At 42.7% G+C, this 20155-nt stretch overlaps 1 protein-coding gene across 1 annotated transcript in view; it reads right to left on the bottom strand.

Annotated features, from left to right (window-relative positions):
- PAPPA (pappalysin 1) overlaps positions 1-20155 on the bottom strand; it is a 184107-nt gene that overhangs the window by 115228 nt on the left and 48724 nt on the right. The window contains exons 3-5 of the mRNA XM_033012026.2: positions 15299-15444; positions 10476-10769; positions 6182-6374 (exon numbers count right to left, since the gene is read on the bottom strand). Of these exons, the coding sequence (XP_032867917.2) occupies positions 6182-6374; positions 10476-10769; positions 15299-15444 (633 nt within the window). The remainder of the gene's footprint in view (positions 1-6181; positions 6375-10475; positions 10770-15298; positions 15445-20155) is intronic.

Raw genomic sequence — 20155 nt, forward strand, 5'->3', positions numbered from 1 at the left:
CTTAGTGGTTAGAGCAGAGAAACCAGCCTCAGGAGATTTCAGATCTTATTTCTGCTCCCACCATGAATTTATTGCTTGAACTTGTAGTATTTTCAGGACTGTGAAGGCCTTGGGCTTATTGGTGATTAGAGGAGAGGGTACAGTCTCAGGCTCTGAGAACATCAGACAGAGCTGCTCTGTGAAGCATAGCTTTGCTAAGTATGCAAGGACCTGCTTTTGGAGGTGTATCACAGCCCAGATCATTACAAGCCTGAAAAAGGATTGGGTTATGAACATACAGAAAAGAACATGCCCTTAATCTTTTTTGCAGCAGAAACTGGATCTGATACCAGGCGGCTGTGGTGCCAGCGGGTGGCTCTTTCTGAACTGGGACATCTCATGGCTCCATGCCATCGGATAGCATGACATGGCATTAGGAAAGGCACTTCACTGCCCATCGTCCGCCTACACAATACTACTGTAAACAATGTACTATCAGCAGAAGAAGCAGAAGAACATGAAAACCCAGTTAAATACCGATTCACAAATATTTTTGCTAATACACTCACAAGATTGGGGTTTAAGCTGATGTAGATTGGAGCAACAATATCTTTCATAACATTAAACTGGTTTATATCAGCTGAGGATTATCTCACTCAGTTCAGCTCTACGTTCTCCGGGGGTCACAAAATTTGGAACCATGTATGACCCAGAATGTGTGGCTAAATTGCTTATTATCCAGAATTCACTGTTTTGCTTTAAGGAATGCTGCCTACTCAAAACGAAAGGAAAAAATTGATTATCTTAATGATTAAATGCACCTAGGAAAGGACAGAAGTTTTAGGGAAACAATTTGTGTGTAACACATAGTGTAGTCTTCTAAGCCACCCAAGTAAGTATGGATTGAGTCATCAGTTATTATAATTGGCTATGCAAATTTTAACCATCTCCCGTTGCGCGATTTATTCCAGCACTGCTTTGCAAAGGGTGCTGTGATCCTCAGGCAGAAGTTATTTTGGATCTTCAACGAGGACACCAGGACTGTAAATTTACTCTCACAGCCCTCCCAGGCTGTGTGATCTCCTTTCCCTTTCGTGGTAGGGACGACACACGCTCAGCTGCTCCACAGCTTAGCGTCTCCTATTTGTTGACAGGGATCTATTTGAAAGTCAACTTTCTGTTGGCTTAATTAGGTGGAAGCAGGGATTGTCAATGGGGGGACTTGGAATGAAATCGGTGGTAAAACTCATATCCATTTCACTATGGCCCACAGCCACCCCTACAAAGAGACAGTAAGTGACTGAACTCGCAGACAGTGCAGAAAGGGATGCACCTGCTGAAAACCTCTGAAGAATAAAATGTGGCAATGGGATAGAATAAAGAAGAGAGAGGCAAAGGTGCCCTCCTCTTCCTTGCAAAATCTGTAATGCTGGTAATGAACAAATTTGAGCATGTTGTGAATAACTCCTCTCTCTGTCTCACTTCACCCACCTGCACTATTGGTATGACACTGCCTCCCTATTTCATTTCTCAGCTGTCTACTTAGCAGTGGTTTAACTAACTCAGCTTGCCTAAATAATATATGCAAAAAAATTCCAAAATCCAGAATAAAAGGTACTGAGAAATCAAAATGTAGAATTATTATTGTGCAGTTGTTTTTCAGACACATCCACCAACAGTCAGGATAGAAGTCCCTGCAATAATAATCTTTCAGTTTCTCTACAAAGAGACTCCTGCATTAGCGCTTGTCCTGGATGAGGACAGAGCTTTCAAAGCCAAGTTTCCACAATTAGGACTGCTTTTTACTCAAATTAGCAGCTATACAATTTCATCACAGGCTGCCATGGTGGAAAAAAACTGTAGGCTTATGGACAAACATTTCCTTTTACCAGCAAGGACTTGGAGGTAAGAGAAATCACAAGGAGCATCATGTGGCAAAGGCTATGAGCAAACCTCTTTTTACTTTTCCAATTTGGGAGCCAAACTCAACCCTGATGTAACTCCACTGGCTGAAAGGAGTTACACAGGGGATGACTCCTGGGTTAAAGTTTTTGGTCTGAAGACTCTTGCACACAAATCTTACAAACAGCTATGCATGTCAAAACTAATTATGGAATCGCATTTACAGGCTTGTGAAAATCTAAGCCAGATCCCTACACCTTATGCATCCACTGACATCAAGACAAAATGAGCGTAAATTGGTTCAAAACACTATTAATTAGGAATGATAGCATATCTGACACCTTATACACTGGTGCACATGACTCCCCAAAGCGCAGGGTAATGGAAAATCTAGACTTCTGTTTTCTAATCAGCCGAGAACTGGGGAAATTCCAGTTTATTAAGTTCAGAGTGCAGGAGGAATTAATTCCTACAACACGATACTTCAGTGAAGTGGATTCAAAATCTAAAGATTACTACTGAAAAACAGACAATTTTCCTCACGGCCAGCACCAGTTCAGTGGGCAACTCAAAACCAGTAAAAATCTGTCATTCCTTTCAGTAAAGAATACCTGTTTTCAGACAATATTGTATCTGCTTACTTGAAATTCAGAATTGGAGCTCTCCCCTCTAAGGCACTGAAACTTTTCCAGTAAGGTTTAAGCAAGCGATTATCAAGCCCAGCCGTCTAGATCTGGGACACCATACTGACCAAAATATTTGCTTGCTAAGAATGAGATAGCATCAGATTCATGGAAATTAATACAGTCACCTCAATGAAAACTTGGAAGAGCAGATGCATTCAAAGTTTTCTGTCTAAGCAGTATTTGCTGCAGAGCCCTATTACAATAACTGTTTACATCCTGCCTACGCATATCAAACAGGAGGCGCATGAATGGATGCTTAGCGACAGCAGATGAACGCATCTAATAGATGCAGTCAGGAAATGAATAGAGTTTTCTTTTTCTCACTTGTTTTCACTTGTTTTGTTGGCTCTATTATTATTTTATTATTACATATTATTATATACGCATGAGATATTTTTCATGCTTTTTTTTTAATGGGAGGATGGAGAACGGTAAGTACTGTAATCCTGTGCGTAGTAGCTACAAGAAGAAATGCTGGTTCTTGATATATTTGATTATTAGGGATGTTTAGAAGCTCAACCAGCTGCTGGAGCTTAGGGTCAAACACATGCTGGCAAATTTATGTGCAGGTAAATAATTGCCGACAGTAATATAGCAGACATCAACTGAACACACTAACCAGGTAAGGAAGGTCTGTCAGGAAGATTTCACTTCTGTGCACAGCTCACGTAGCTACTCTTGCCAAGGTGTGAGGACACAGGACAGCCAACCCCAAATTTACAAGAACTATGTGTTAGCATTACTCTCTGTCCCCAAATCCACATAATTGATCCTGTAATTCCTAGAATTGAGGCCCTAAGAGAAAAGCACCTAATACTGTGGCACCCGTGACAAAGTTGCATCTAAGCAGGGAAAAGGCACATGGACTTTACTTCCTTGCTTCATCTCGCTTCAACCGCAGACCTGTCAGGACCTCACCCACAAATACAGCCAGCCCAGTGTTACATTTTTAAACAGAAGCCTAAATTTTCCCTTCCTGACTTTCATTAAGCTGAGATCACTGCCTATGCACAGCTCTAGAGAATAAAAGAGACATAAAAGGAACTTGAGTTACACCGAGTGTGCCTACAGTGGCACTGTAATTTGGGTCTGTAGTGAGCTTTTGAAGTGAAACTCTTCATCTCCCACCCTTACAGCACTCGGAGTGGTCCTGGAGCATGGAAGACGGACCCAGTTTTTCCTGAAACCAGACCGGAGATGTGCTCCAGGACCACACCTGATGTGCTCCAACTGCTGATGTCACGGGGCTAGGCTGAAACAACCCCCCCAAAACCCCTACAGTGTTGACGTCAGGTCTTCATTAGCAACTGTTTTGCGCTAGAGATCTACTTATATTGGGCCACAATACTTGCTAATGTAGCCAGAGCCATTCATCCTTTTAAGGCCCTTTTACACTGTCAAAACAGCATGGAAGGGGCCTCTGTGCATTAGAAACCAGGCCCAAGGCACTCAGCAGTTGAGTATCAGTCTTCTGTTTTTTACATGAATAGTCCCATTGAAGTGAATGAGTTTATTCATTCAAGTGAGGCAAGTAAAATTTGGGCCATGGTGTGCACTTTGTGTAAAAATATCTGCAAAGATTTACAGTATTCCCACACACAGATAAGATTATACTTGGCCAATTTTACCTCCTACTTGTCTTGCACAGTGACCCAATTTTACAAATTGATACAGGCATGTATCTCTAACCGAGCAGCACTGGACACATCGGTACTGGAAGTTCAGCACGTGAGCTTTTCCAGTATTAGTCACTATTATACTACTATCATCCTTGTTTTGAGTATTATATCAAAAATATGGGCATGTTTTAGACAGAATCACTTATATATTTCAGTGACATTTCTACATGGTCACAGCAACATTTCTGTATCTGCTCGTATTGGGAATCTTATTTTAACAAGGAATTGGACTCGAAGTATTCAAGGCTGTCTCTTTAAATCTCTTCAGTAATACTGAGCACATGGATTTGAAAACCCAAAGGACCTTTTTTTCCTAGAAAATCACTATTTATTTAACATATGATAACTCTGTTATGAAATTTTAGATTTAGCAGGCTATCCACTGCATGTTATTTAAGAAGCATCTAACTAGGGGTTATTAAGAACATATTGATTGAGTTATAAGAAATATGTAATAAAGACATATTTGGTTACATAACAATTAACTCTGCATCTATGTGTTTTAATAGGCAGATGGTATTTATTTAACACACAATAAGTATCTTCTGAAATCTAAATTAAATTGGAGAAACTTAATTTACCTAAAAATGATTATGAGCTAAAAAATTCTGAATTAATTTTTGAACTTCACATAAGTCCCTTTCACACGTACGTACAGAATAAAAGGGTTCAGTTGCAAAACTGCAATTAAAGCACACACTGTTCAGAGCACAAGATGTCTCTATCAACTCCTAATATGATTTGATTGCCTTCTCCATATTAATCTGCAATAAAGATGGAAAATATCATCTGAGCAGAAAATAACAGCTATCTGCCTACTCTGCTAAAGTGCAAGCCGGCCACTGAAATGGCCATGGTGTCCTAGCAGTGCTGGAAGGAGTTTCATCCCTGATGGAGGCAGTGGCTTTCAAGGTGCTCTCACTGAACAAAGCAGCAGTGCTGAGGCAGCTCTTTGGGTGCTAATACGCTTGTAAATTCAGCCTCCTGCAGTACGTACCGCTACAGTCCTGAAGGACACTCGAAGTTTGCTCTCTATAAAATAACAAAGCAAAATGTGGAGAAGAAATGCAAACAGGGAAGGTGAGTTAATGGTAATGCAAGAAGGTCAATCATTTAGGAAGTTCTCTGCTAGGATTCCCATAGCTCCTGTAGCCCATCCAAGCGCTGTGTCAGGGTATTTACACGAACTACCCAGTTGCTCGGGTCATCCTGGTGGAGAGTTGCTCTGGCTATGAACTGCAATGTGGTGCAACTCTCATCCAGAGCCCCACATTAATTTAACTTTGCATTACTGGTACCACATAGCTGCATGCCCATCAGACACAAACACACACGCACACTCTGACCTACGTGATCTACCCAGGGTGCAGCACGATGACACACACATGATTTTCAGGGCTTTAGGTCTTCGACTCTGCCTTGTTCAATCCCCATCTCAGACCTGCAGCTCAGGAAAGGCGGCAGCACTTGTCCCTCTCCCCAGCCCTGCCACAGCCTTGCCCTGTGAGACTCCACCGCCCACGAGCTCTGTGTTGTCACGGGAGTAGAAACAAGATTCATTTTGTCCTTGCAAAGGAAATGTGCAAGAGGAGGAGGGGGGAGCACGCAGGCAGAGCTGAAGCCCACAGGTATTTGTGAGCAGGAATCACAGGGCCAGAATTGTTGATTGAAAATTCCTCCCATAACACATGGAAAAAGATTTGCCCTTTACATGGCAAATCAATGGCCCTCAACTGAGTGCTACAGGCTGAGAAAGGAAGAGCAGAAAACAGATCAATATCTCCTCAGTATGAACCAATTTAGGAAAGAGCCTTGATCCAGACTGAGCACAGCACAAGATAAAGCTGCACTCCTGGAGTGGGGCCCCAGGTTGTTCCCCTATTTCTCCCCTTTCCATTCCATTCAGTGCAAGAGTACAGAGCAGTGCGGGATCACCTTTCAAAGAAGTGGCCATCAATGGGTGGAAACCACTCCAGGGTGACAGAGGTGGAAGTCCGAGCCACAATCTGGGGGGCAATTGCAATAGGAGCTGGTTTCTTCGCAGGCTGCCAGCTCTGATAGACGAGGTCCAAGTAGCAGTGCATCCTGGCCACTTGGTTGGGCGTGAAGGAGTCGGTGCAGTCATCGTCTGCAATGAAAACACAAACCACGTCAACCACACGGGAGATAAAGTGGGAGAAGAGAGAGGATTGCGACCCAGTGAATGGCAGCTTCATGCAAGGGCCGAGATGGGTACTCAGAGCACTCCAAAGTTAATGGCCTGTGAACAGATTAGTGCAGTCATCCCTTGTGGAGGCAGGTGAAAGGAAATAAAAGTTAAAAAGGGAAAAATAAATCAATAAATGTTCCCTCCCTCTGGTCCAGGATACATATGAAGCACCTAGAGGTTATCCCTAGATGAGACAGAGACTCAAGGAGGTGAAGAAACAGAAAGCCTCAGTGCAGCACCTTCTGGTCACAATTGGGGCTACCAGTGGACCTCTGGACTTAAAATCATTTCATGTCTAAACGACTGTCTCTGAGGGAGGACAAAAGGGCAAAGGACAGCTAGTGTTAGGACAAAGCACTGACTGAGATTCATGCAAACTGTGTGCAATAGACTTTAACAGATTTCTTAGATTGAAAGAATACAGAATTTTAAAATTACAGAATTTTAAAAAAGTTCTTAAATTTTCCAATGAACAAATAAAAATGTTCTGAAAGATCAATTTAAAAAAAAAAAATCATTACAAACACTGATTAAAAATGTACATTTTTGGTGCAGTAAAATAACTTTATTTCTACTAAAGATCTCCCCTATTACCATTATGATTCTAACCCGTTTCTTAACTTTTAATAAACATTTTTGATATTTCAATTTTCTTTTTCATTCAAAACAGAGAAATAATTTTGCCAGAAAATTGCCCATAAATATCCATTTCTCATTTCATCTGTTTTCCCCAAATATGATTTGGCAACAAGAACATGTCTAGTGCCTTCTGAACACCACACAACTTTACAACTACAGTGCCCTGGAGAGGTAGAAAATTACTATTTCTCTACTGTGCAGATCACAGAAGGAATAAAGATGTTGTGTAAAGTCACTCAGAAAAGCTATGCTGAAGAACTGGATGCTAGCACTTTAACCATTTTTCTGGTACTCTTCCCATCAGATGAAAAGCTCTTGAAAACAGAGTGTTTCTCCACATGTGCCTGCAGAGTTCATAGCCCAGTAAAGCTCAGTCCCAGACTGGACCCCTGCACACTGCTGTGATACAAACAACAGTGACAGTTTTGCACAGGTCAAGTGATACACTTTTCTGGGAGGATGCAGGTCACCGAAGGCTGTTCAGAGAGTTGCTTGCGTGCGTGTAAGTTGTTTGTTCAATACTGTATTTGGCGTTACTAGGTGCTCTGATGTCTTCAAGTCTGAGCCCTGTGGAACTCAAGAGGAATGAAAAAAATATGAATTTGTTCTAAGGAAAAGTGTGAATTTGCTGGCTAATTTAAAACCTTACCACATCTTCCCTGAGATGCAAGCAAAAGGAAACGGTTTCATTAGGACCCTGCTCAAACTGCAGCCCCAAATGCTGTCCTACCACAGTAAGAACACGCCAGTTCACATATTCTCCTGTGTCTCTCCTAATTCCACTGAGCAGTGAACCTCCTCTCATCAAACATGCACAGCAGATAGACAGATGCCACCAGCTTGAAAATATCTACAAATCCCTGGGGGTATGCAAAAAGCTGCTTTAATATGACATCTCTGGATTTCCTCAATAATTATCGATGGTCTACCCCTGAGAATGGTGTAGAAGCCATAAATATTCTTCACGGAAGCACAGAAGGAGACAAAGGCCCTTAATAGCCATCATAAAGGAACAATAAAATACATATAGGACAAAGCAGTGAGACAATGGCACAGGAGAAAGATGACCTGCATTCTCGATCTGTTTAAACATCAGCACAGGCTGTGTCCTGGAGGGGGGGGAAGGAAGGAGAGGTGAGGGAGAAAGGTATTTCACTTGATCATTTGATTTCAAGAAAGGTACAAGATCCTCAGATGAAGTAATAATTAGAGATACTAAAGAGACTTTGCCAGGATGATTAGTCCAACAGAATCCAGAGGCAGAATTCCTGCTGATTTTATGAAGTCATCTAAAAGACTAACTTATCTTTTTATTTGGGAGCACCATGGCTATTTGGACTTGTAAAAATAATTTACAAGTCCAATTTCTCACACTTCTCGATCTTCTGGACATCGTAACTTGTTATTTCAGGGAAAGAAAAGTCAGTGCTTTGCTACAGAGCTGGGGGGTAACTGCACAGATGGATGTTAGACAGAGAGACAGACAAACACAATTTGATCAAGCTCTATACAAGCAGCAAAACAGAAAGGAAAGAAAAGCAATGTTTAGGGCTGCATGACCTCAACCTAGACGTTTCAAAGGTATTTCTACGGCAATTTGATATCCTGATATATTTTTATTTCACTGGCAACAACAGAAAAGCAAACAGATTCATGCATGAGCTCTAGAGATACCTATCATGTCGCTTCACTTAATTTTTCAAGAAAAAAATAAAAGGTTTCTGCTCAGAACACCAGCACATATGTAGCTCCCAAGAGCAGATAGGTATCTCTGTGGTCTGCCTCTCTGTCTCAGCTCTCGAGAGAATTGGCAAGGCAAGTTCTCTTTGGAAGAAGAGGCCTCAGCGCTTCGAAACAAGCACACTCCATGACTCGTCACACACTCACAAGCACATTTGGTGGAGGAACATTGTCATCTGAAGTGGCACTGACTTATTTGTGTGATGTTACCAGGAGGCTGTATCAGGCAGTATGACTCTCTGCATGCACAAAAGTGCACAACAAGCTGAGGAGCTGACTTAGCGCATGTATGCTTCTCCCTGAAAACACCCTCTAAACAAATAGAAGAATAAAGAGAAAACTAAGCATCACTTTTTTGCTAGTGCCGTGAAGGGCATAAAAGCATTTCTGTTAGAAATCATTTCAATCTCTGCCCCAGATGACATTAAACACTTTGCTTCTCTACAGTTTTATTACAGAATAAGCACTCACATGACCTTCTGAGTGGGCAAACTGTGTTTTCGCCTGGAGTATAAAGGTGCCCTTCAGTGGCTACAAGTATATCGGTCACCTTTAAAATGTTCTTGATTCTGTAAGCTCAATGTCACAGACATTCATCACGGCTAGACCCTGTGACCCAAAACAAGGGGAAATATGAGCAAAGTTAACCCCTGTTCTTTCTGGGAAATAACAGAAGATTCTTCAACTCCTCTTGAACTTCCAGGGGTGCAGGAACGACCCCACCCCACCCTCGTCCGATGGGCCAGGGTCACAGGAGCTCATGCCCCCTTTGCGTTATGCTTTGTTGGTAGGAGTGTCATGAACCGGCACCTCTGAGCAACACAGCTGTGCCTATAGAGGCCTGCAGAGTTATAGCTATATATAAAAAATATGAACTATATAAGCTATATAAAAATCAGGCTTTTGCTTAAGCAGCTTATTCCTCTTGAAGGGGTGGTTTTACCGCACTGATATGGAGCCTTTGTAATTGCACTCCCAGCACAAACCAGCTCAGTACACTGGTAGTCTTTGACCAGAAAAGCAATTCTGATCCAGGTACTATCCCAGTATTCACACTCTAGTGGTGAAACTCAGATGTGGGTGATTCTAGCTGAACCACAGTGACTCCAAATCAAACAATAAATATGGTATTTGAACGGACACCTGGAGGCATGAGCCGTGTCTCATTAGATGACTACCTATCACGGGTTTATCTTACAGCCTTGATGGTAGCAATATTAATCTGACATTCAATATCTCCTTGGGAGAGTGTAAACAATCTCTGAATTTGGGTTTTTCAAAGAAGACCTCATAGATCAGGCATCCAGATCCCAGGGAAATAGTGTCAAATTTGCTGTAGAGCCTTTAGAAGCTGTTTTCTTAATGCTGATCTCATTTCTTCCCTCCCCCAAACCTTCTGCCTGGTCTTCACATGAAACTGTGTAAAGCTGGGGAAAGCTGGGAAAAAAGAACAGGAGAACAGGAAGGGATTCCCGAGGCCATCAGGTTTGATCACTCATCAAGCCTGGTCCTAGACCGATGGACACACATGTCAGCATAAAGCCGTGCATGAAATGGACTGTAAAAATCAGAGGTAATGCTGCTATTCTTTGTTCTTGCCCAACCACAGACACCACCAGCAAACTGAGGAAACCCAAGTACCTGCGTAGCTCATGAAGTTACTGAACGGCGTGTTTAGGAAACTGTGAAAACCGCACGTGTCATTGCCAGGTCCAGGATCCCCACAAAGCTTGTGCTTAGGAGCAGGGTTGGTGTCACTGCAGAGGTCCCCAGTCTCGAAGGAGGGCTCAGTTTCCATGCACGGATCGCTGCAGGAGAGGATCTCCGAGATGCCCCGGAAGACGTGATAGAGCCCCAGGCTGTGCCCAATTTCATGGATCATTGTGTGTGTGTGGCCAGGGATGCCATAGAAGGAGGGATTCAGCACAATGCCACCTGCAAGGGGAAAAGAGAATAGCTTCTACGTTTGCCTTGTCTTCCTCAGAACAGCAAGAGAAAGGGAAAGGAAGACAATCCTAAGGGCAGATCCACTGGCAGTTCATCGAATCCTCTATAGCACTGACTGCTTTTTGCACAGTCAGGCACTTTGCCTGCTTAGAGAAACTGCATGTTAAGGTTTAATCTCACCCTTAATCTGGGGCTCTAAGAAGGAGGAATCGTGGGGCAAAGCCCAACGTCCCAAACCAAAACCACAGTGATAATACCTCTTCCAACTGAATATGCTCAGTTTGGTTTGTTTGTTAACTTAGAGAAAAATCCTACATGCAATTACTTCATACTACGCAACTTCAAAAATTTAATGTACTTAAAGAGAATGGCTCTGCCCAGATAAGTGTAACTGATGTATTTGATACCAGGAGTCAAACAAAACATACCTGGAACACTCTCTGTATATTATTCCACAGGGTAGAGATAAAATAGAAGCCTATTAAGTTCTGAAATGCCCTAAAATTTGCAGTAGGTAGCACCAGTATTTGCAAACTAATAGCTGGATAAAGAAAACAGAATACACCCAAGGCTGGAACAGTTTTTCCAGGGTGTGCTCTGATCATACAGACAGCTTTGAAGTAACTGTCAGAAACACACTCTGTTCGTATACTCAGGCAAGCCTAGTTTGATCTGAACTGCACAGTCCACTAATGAATATGCATAAGTCTAATGTGTCAAAAAATATGAAATCCCGGAATGTGATAATTCTAAAAGAACTGCATGGTTGTTAAATGTGAGCAAAGAAAACCAACAGTGATTTTTTTGTTGTATAAATTATGGGATGTGTAGATAAGCAAATGGCAAATTAGTGAGGCTTTACAGTATATTGAATTAATCATAAGAATTGTATTTTTAGCTCAGCTAGGCGTACCTTTGGATTTATGATATGCTTCATATTTTCTTTATTTAGCTTCTTGACCTCAACTTTTCTAAACCTTTTGTTTAAAACTGTTTGTGTATACTGCCTACCATGAAAACATGAGACTGCTTTGTAAAAGTTATAGTGGGAAAATAAATCTTGGATATGATACACTAATAATTTAGTGACAATGAGGAGAGAAAAGGTTTTGGCAGAAGGAACTTTATCAGTGACTGTAGCGCAGGGAAGATGAGATCACCAGGTCCTGATACACCATACACTCTTCCTTCTCATCTGCCTGGAGACTTGTTTACAATAACCATGGAATTAGAGGAAAATAAAACTGAGAACTTCTTAAGAAGTCGTGTAAATTCCACTCTCAGACAATGAAGGACCAACTAAGTCTATACCATCCCTCACACATATTGGCCTAACGCCTCTTTACAGCCCCGGATGACGTGACTGCCCCAGCAATCAGTTTCAGCACTCAGCATCCTTACGGCTGCAAGGATTTAAGCCACATTTAATCTGAATTGATTTTTTGGCAATTTAAGTTCATGGCTTCAAGTCCTGCCTCACATGGATATGAAGAACAGAAGATTCTCCTCCCCTTTCATCAGCTTTTATGAGATTGTCATCATCCCTGCTTTAGGCTCTTTTCCTTCAGTCTGAATAACTGTAATCCATTCAACCTCTCCTTGTAGCTCAATCCTTTTTCTAGACCTCCCTGACTGTTGTCCTCCTTTGGTTTTCTCAGTTGTCTCACATTTTCCTCCAAGTACAGTATCCAAACACAATACAGTATTCCAGCTGAAATTTTATCACTGCTGAAGAGAGAGGAAGGACCACTTTAGATGTCTTTCAAGGACACATGCATAAAAAGCAATAGAGAAAAGACTTCCCCTTTCTGCCTGCGCATGTGCGGCTACATGCACACAGTGGAGAGGAGTCACATGTGCAAATACATATACAGTATTTAAAAAAATGAACTGAAAATTTAAATACAGACACAAAAGAGTGAATAAAATCAATCACATTGCAACATCATGCCTATTATGCCACATGTAGCATCTGCACATCCTTTTCACAGCACTGTATTCTTCCTTACACTAGTTCTCCACAATCCCAATTAATTGTATACAGACCTACCAGTGTGAAGTCACCGCAATTCCCATGTTCCTTGTATCCCTCTCTCCCTCTTCACACAGTACAGGCTCCAATTCATTTGGTGCTTGGTCTCTACCCAGGTGGAGTCATTTACACCCAGAGAGTACCCTGGTATATTTTTGGGGGTCTCCTTCCCAAAGATAATCCCAGAGTTTGTTTCTCAATGGCAGGAATATTGGTGAAATTCCTGAGCAGGATGTGTCTTCAAAATAAAGGCTGGGTAAATGGTTCTGGCATTGGACAGCCCTGAGGCAGCTGGAGAGGGAGATTTTATTTTTGCCTTTGTTGAAAATTTATATTTTTCACAGCTGTCAAGAATCTAAATCAATTGCAGTTTTACAGAAAAGATAAACTCCCTCACCCAGACAATCTCTATCCCAGCCTTTAGATCTGCACCACGGGACATATTTCATATTTTTTATTAAGTACATATTGAATTTATAGAAGAGAGTAAAAAAGATTAAAGATGAATTCTTACAGACCAAGCACAGGTCTGGGAGGGCTATTATGACAGGAAATTATGACCATTATTTATTTATTTTTACTTTTTTTTCCATTGCAAGTCAACTTTAAACTGTTGGTTAATGTCTTTTTTTCTCATGAAATCTTTCTGTGGTCAATGAATTCTGTCAATACACTGTAGGAGCTGCATTTAAATTGTTTTGCTCAGGCATGATGTTGACAATTAGCTTAACAAAGTGACAGAAGAGCTCATCAGGACTTTGGGCAAGCCCCAGCCCTCTTGCAGAAGGTTCTTCTTGGCACTCTGGAGCTCTCCCCATGTCCTCTGCTTCCTCCCATGACAACACCAAGGGAAGCTGTGAAAATACTCATTTAGGGGAGGATCAGCTATATTGCAGCTTTATTTCAATCCAGCAGTAGCACTAGGGCTAATGTTTCCCACCAGCAACTCATACTGTTGCACAGTCAGAAGCAAACAGAGTTAGTGTGGGGCTAGTGCAAGAGTAGGGGGTTAGGGTACTACAGAGATAGAAATCCCAGCAGCCTGGGTGCTGGTCACAGCTGGGGTTAATATCTAGCTTTGTTTTTGCCAGAAGATGTTGCCATGGGGAATGCTCACTGGCAGGCATTTACAGCATCTTCTGGTTTGGGTGCTCCCAGCAGGAGCCCTGGGAGATGGGGTTGGAGGCAAGTCAGAGTGGAAGTGGTTCTCGGCAGGAGAGTGGATGTGTGTCAGTGCCGGTTCTCGGGAAGGGAAGTTTGCTCACACTTATTCCAGAGCAGCTGCAGAGCTGAATGTCATAATAAAACGTTTACTAACTGAAGTACGGCAGCCAGCTCCAATTGCTTGGTCTGACTATGGAGCCTCTCTCAGCTATGGAGACAGATGATTATAAAGAGATGTTAACATCTAGGTCTTGGGGTAATGTATTTTTGGACATGGAAAAGCCTTGCTGACTGATGGCTTGAGTTGTAGTTCAGCTCTCCTAGTATGCTTTAGAATAATAAACACCATATTTTGCTCTCCTTGTCTACGTTTACATTTGCCATGTCTTTTTTTTTTTTTTTTTCCCTCAATGTGGGGTTGGATAATATAAAAACTGGCTGAAACAGCCTTTCACAAAGACTGAACTTGGCTGAAACTAGATTTCACTTCCAGTCTAGGAAGGCCTGGACAATCTGGAGAAATATCTGGAAAAGTTGTGAGAATCCCTGCTCTTATAAGATGACCAAATGAGGTTTGCAGCCTGAGGGAGGTTTGTGCAGTTAAAAGAAGTACATACTGACTCAGTTGGTGCCTTCTGAACCTTCTGAGGTTCATCTGACATTTTGCAAGGAACACAGGTCCAGTGGCACTGCAGGTGTCAGGACAATGAGTCATTTGGGAGGTTGCGCAGCTTTGTCTGGATCCCTGGGTTCCAGCAGCCATACTCAGCAACCTAGTTATGAAACATGCAGGGCAATCTGCAGGGTAGTGAACTCTTTCCAGTTCCACTTAAATGAACATTAGAAATACAATCTTTCAGCAGTTTGCTCTTCTGCACACTGGTAGAGAAAAATTGCAATGAATTTTAACTATAGTCTGTGAGGAAAATTAATTGAACGCTTACTAAGTAATGAACTGCAGATCAGAATGTAGCAGGCTAAGATTAAAAATTCACTTCTGTCTAGCATCCCCACACCTATCCCCCCAATCTTCTTTGCAAAGTGCTCCCATGAAGTGAATGCCCCGTAAAGTAGCTTCACTTAAAAGGTGAAATACTTTCAGCTTGACATCATCTAAAAATACCATAATATGCTTTGGGTTTATAACCTAATATTTTCCTGGTTGTGAGCCAGTATCTGGGAATCGTGAAATACTTTTTTTCCCCTGACTATATATTAGAGGAATGATAAGAAATCAGAACAGAGCTTAACACATATTTGTCTTTCCTTCTTAGTGCCTCAAAAGAATGCTTTACAAAGAAGAAACATCTTTATCACTCACCTAGATGCATCAAGGCTTCCTTGTCCCAGGGCCAAGTTGCCACTCCAGCCAGCTCTTCCTCGGAGGAATTGGCAAAGAAGATGTTGAGGTGCGTGGATCCGTCCAGCTTGAGTATGTTCTTTAGTTCATTGACATCTAAGTATGCTCTGTAGAAAAAGAAAAGCTTTTTTTTTTTCCTAAAGGTGACACGAAAAGCAACAAAGTATTGAAGAAGTGCTCCAATCCAGGCAAAGATCTTACAATATCCTGCATATCAGTCACTTGAAATATTTTAATAACCCACTCCCAAACTTCAATTACATTCATATAGTGAATCTCATCTAAGGACTTGAGGCCATTGATTAAGTAAGGCCACAGACTCCAAGGTAAATACATAAAGCTGTCCACATTCCTAAGATAAGTATAGGAATCTGTTTATTATGAATGTAATTAACCATGTATTATGGCCAGTAAATCTTTTTATATCAGCAGCTACCTTGCACATTTCCTCTAAGCTGTTTACTATTGTTACCTCTAATGTTCTTCCACAATAACAAGTTTCACACCTTCAGGCTGGTGCAACAACATCAGCTCATGGAGTTACTCCTTCAGCACCAGTGGCAGTCACTTGTGCTGAGGTGCACATGGTTTAACCCTGACATAGGATGGTTGGTTGGGAATTACTGTTTCCAGCAAGCAAACTTGTGCTGAGAGATCTCCTTGCATGAGATCTCTGCAGGAGTGGTACCATACCATGACACAAATTCCTAAGGCTCCTTAGGTGTCCCCCCACCAGGTAAGCAGTGTTTCATCATAGTTTTGGGGATGTCTGGATGTTACAGAGCAATCTGCTTGCAGACAAGCAAAGCCAATCCCGCCTGATGGCCGTCGGGAGTGCTTTTTGCACTCCTTTAAAGAAGTAGACTTTGTCAGTATTGGAATACAGGAGCTACTAGCCGAAGTGTGTAGCATGGTGCCATGCTGCTTCCAGTGGCACCGTGGTGCTCTAACTCAGAGTAAAGCTGGAGACAATGAAGCATTAGACTAAACCCATTGGTTCTCTGTTTCTAGCTCACATCGACTTTTGATATGAAGTGTTGTGCTAACACAAGATCTAGAACACAGATAAGTTGGACTATCTTCACTTGACAGGTGAAAACAACGGAGAGATCTATCACACCGAGCCAAGCACGGCTGACTAGCTTGGAAGGCAAGGACACCATGATGGTCTTGAGCAGGTTGATTCCTGCTTCCTGAACTCCCCTTTCCATGTGTGTATGGGTGTGTGTAGGGCTCATGTAGCTCTCACAAACCAAACGCACTCACATTCAGTAAGTAGGGGTTCCTTGCATACTTTGCAAGGCTTTCGTTCCCAGAAGGGTGAAGAAAAAATAGGGGAGTTGGCTCAGCACCAAGATCTTTCTGTCCTTCCCTGGAGGACTCCCCAATGGAAAACACATTCATATTTCCACAATAGCTTCCCCTGCCACTTGCTGAAGTCATTGCCTCCAAAATAGTTCACGGCTGGGTGTCCCCAGGCCCTCGCTGACTCATGGAGGAAGACGTGCTCTTTGGGGACACCACTAGAAGGGTATGTTTCCATTCCATACAGTGTTTATCTTCCGATCAAATGTGGATGACATCCTGAAGGACAGGTCAGCACTGTGACCCTTTACACATTTCTCATCTCTCCACTATTCCCAACACATCTACGGAAAATACACAGATCTTCCCCTTAGCTGCTCAAGCTTGTTCTGCATGTATCTGCACAATGTTCTGAGGCTGTGCATAATCTATTTCCAGGATCATCTCTGTGCCTTTGAAAGCATCTTTTCCAAACATGGGCTCATACTTATACATGTCCACAAGCAATAGTTTGAAATTACATATGAGAGCTAATGTGCCTTTCCAAATGAAAGTGTGAGTGCATTGGGGGAATACGTGCCAGAGCGTGTGTGTATGTGAAGGGGACAATGTTTATGTCTGCATGTATGGCAGCATCAGTAAAAGGTAGAGAGCAAAAGCGTAAAAGAGAATGTGGGGGTGATGTGATACTTCGTGCAAGAGAGAACAGGACAGAAACAGAAGCATTGCATACCTCTAAGTAGAAAAACGTTTGTGTGTTTTGTATCACAGTGGGAAGGAAAGGCCCACTGTCTGTATTGAGACTGCGGTTGTTGACTCTGGATGCAGATGCTTTATGGCCTATGCAAATCCCCGTAGGAGTAACTATAATCAAACTCCCCTCCTGAGATTACCATTTTTATCCTTGCTCTTCTCTTACAGTTTCAAATAATCTAAACTAATATTTCTTTATTCTCAGCTGTCTCTTTGCTTATTATTTACACAATCCAATCCTCATTTATATCCTCAGTGCACGGCCACAATCATGCTCTCACTTGCATACAGGCTATGTGCTTCTAACATCTAGGGCTGTTTTGTACATGGATTATTACTGCAGACAACATCCAGAGCAGACAGCATTTAACTAATTGGCCAGTGATGTCAGTGCATCACCGAAACTGAACTCATGTCTTACGTAAATCCACTGTACTAAGTCAGTTGGACTTGGTTTTATAGTATTTCTCTGACCACTACTTCTCTGCTAGCCAACAAAAGTCTGCAAGTGAGCAGAATGTATTCGAATGGTGTAAGAACAGAACGCTACGAGGATTTTTAGCAAAGAGTCTGCACAGGAGTAAGCGTAAACAGATCATGCTTGGGAGGAAGTAAATGCAAACCCCTTTGTAAAAGCAGTCAGCAACCCCAACACCTAAACATGCTCAAGCATTTAGCTCAGGCAAACCTCTTGTAAGTGTGTGAACATGTGCCTGCATGTGCGTGCATGAACAGAGACGTGAGTGTGTAAGCAAGGCTTTGGACTGTGCACACATGCAAGACAGCCAAGAGTATGTATGCAAAGGATCCAGCGTGCGTGTGTGTGTGTGTGTGTGTGTGTAAGAGATAAAAACACAAGCTGGAATTCCACCCTCTCCTTCCTCCCCATGTTTCTAATAACCTCCCATCCCTATCCATCATCACCACATTCCTACACTCAAGGAGGCATAAATTAACTACTTTTGCAGTTCATGTCCAACTACGTAGCCGCAGGCAACAGACCCAACAGTTACCAGGTCAAAATAGTTTTCAGTTATTGCGTTGGACTAGGCTGACTCCCCCCTGCTGCCGCGGCTGCTTTGTTATCAGCCCAGACTATCTGACCCAATGCAATCTGCGAGCATTGCTTACACTTCTCAAGGTTATGTGGGTCCCCTGATAGAGGACATAATGTCTGTCACATGGGCTCGTGCCAAAGAGAGCCAAAGAGCCCAGCCTTTCCAGCACTGCCAAACTCGCATTTCAAAGACATGAGTGCAGTCTTGGAAAGGGATCAAAGCCTTTCCAACTGTCATTAGAATATTTCCTTTATGCATCTCTCCGTGAGTGCCAGCAACATATTTCATAAAATTCATTGGCTCGAGATGGTACCTCCAATATAAACCTGAATGGGGGAACTGTCAGGGCAAGTCTATGTGGAAAACAAAACAAAACCCAAAGCACAACAAAACACATGTAATTCCTGTAATGGAAAAAACATACGATGCTGTGAGTGTGCCTTGCTCAAGAAAGCCTAATGAGCCTATTAGTGCATCATAAAAGGTCTCCTTTGCTGGAATCTGGTTTAGACATAGAAATTCTATGGGCTGTTTAAGGCCATTTGGGACACCAAATCATATCAGGCAACGTGCACGTTCCCACCCACATCATTTCATCGACTTATTTGTCCAATGCACAGCTTCAGTTTGCTTTTTTCCTCCACTGCAGTGTAAATAGCCCCCTGCAACTGTACTGTACAGCAGCTCGCCCTCATCCAGTGAGCCCCAGGCCTCCATCAGTAATGTGTATCCCGTGCAGTGCTCCAGTTTCAGTCTAATGGAGCCTTTAGCTCACGCAGCAGTGTTTCGCGACTGCCCTACCCGCCGCGCAGCCTGCCCCAGCAGTCACACGAGCCATTATCCCCGGGCCTGTCTCATCTGTCAAGCCCCTTTCCTGTCCGTTTGGCCCGTGGCCTCGCCGTGGCAGGACTGGTCCCCGGGTGGCGAGGTGAAGCCCCCACCAGCAGCCCCACCAGCCCGCGGGGCCACTGCGAGGAGCTCCCTTCTGCTGGCCCTCAGCTCCAAAGGCAAATCCAGCCACCAATCTCTGCCGCTTAGCTACAAACAGATTTGGCAATGGCTTTTAAACTCGGTTGGTATCAGACCTGATCGTACTAAATCGGGCCTTGGTGACTAGAGTTGAGCAGTTTTGTAACTGGGTTGGAAACTCTTCCCGCCCCATTTTCCTCCAGGTCAGAGAGCGGCTTTCCCGTGTTTCCCTAATGTGGCTGGGGTGCAGCCTCTTGCACTTGTGGTTGTTTTTGCAAGGAACAGGGAGCCTTCCAGCCCTTATTGTTAGGAAATGTTTCCTACTGTTTGCTCTGAGTTATTCTCTATTTGACTTGTTTTGGATTTTTCCTTCAAAGACAAGTGTCACTTTACAGCAAGAAAACAAACAGGGTACTTAAGGGATTATTTGCAAGACCCCACCCAAACACAGAGCAGGAATTTTGCTATCTGCTCACTATGGAGTATGGTCTCCAACTGCCTGATGAGTTTGTTAGGAATAAACGGCACTGCATTTCATCATTAGAAAAAAAAAAAAAAAAGACACCCCCATCCCCCCTGCAAAACAGCAGTATCTTCTGAATTGGAAAATCAGGCTCAAAGAGTTTCCATTTTATCTCTTGACAGACAATGTCCTATACTTTACCTGGCGGGTTCAGCATATGACAAGACAGAGTAAATCTGCTGGAATCATAGAGACCCAGTACATCACTCT

The sequence above is a fragment of the Tyto alba genome, unplaced genomic scaffold (assembly GCF_018691265.1).
Source record: "Tyto alba isolate M040663 unplaced genomic scaffold, T.alba_DEE_v4.0 Super-Scaffold_11, whole genome shotgun sequence".
In the NCBI taxonomy this organism is placed as follows: Eukaryota; Metazoa; Chordata; class Aves; order Strigiformes; family Tytonidae; genus Tyto; species Tyto alba.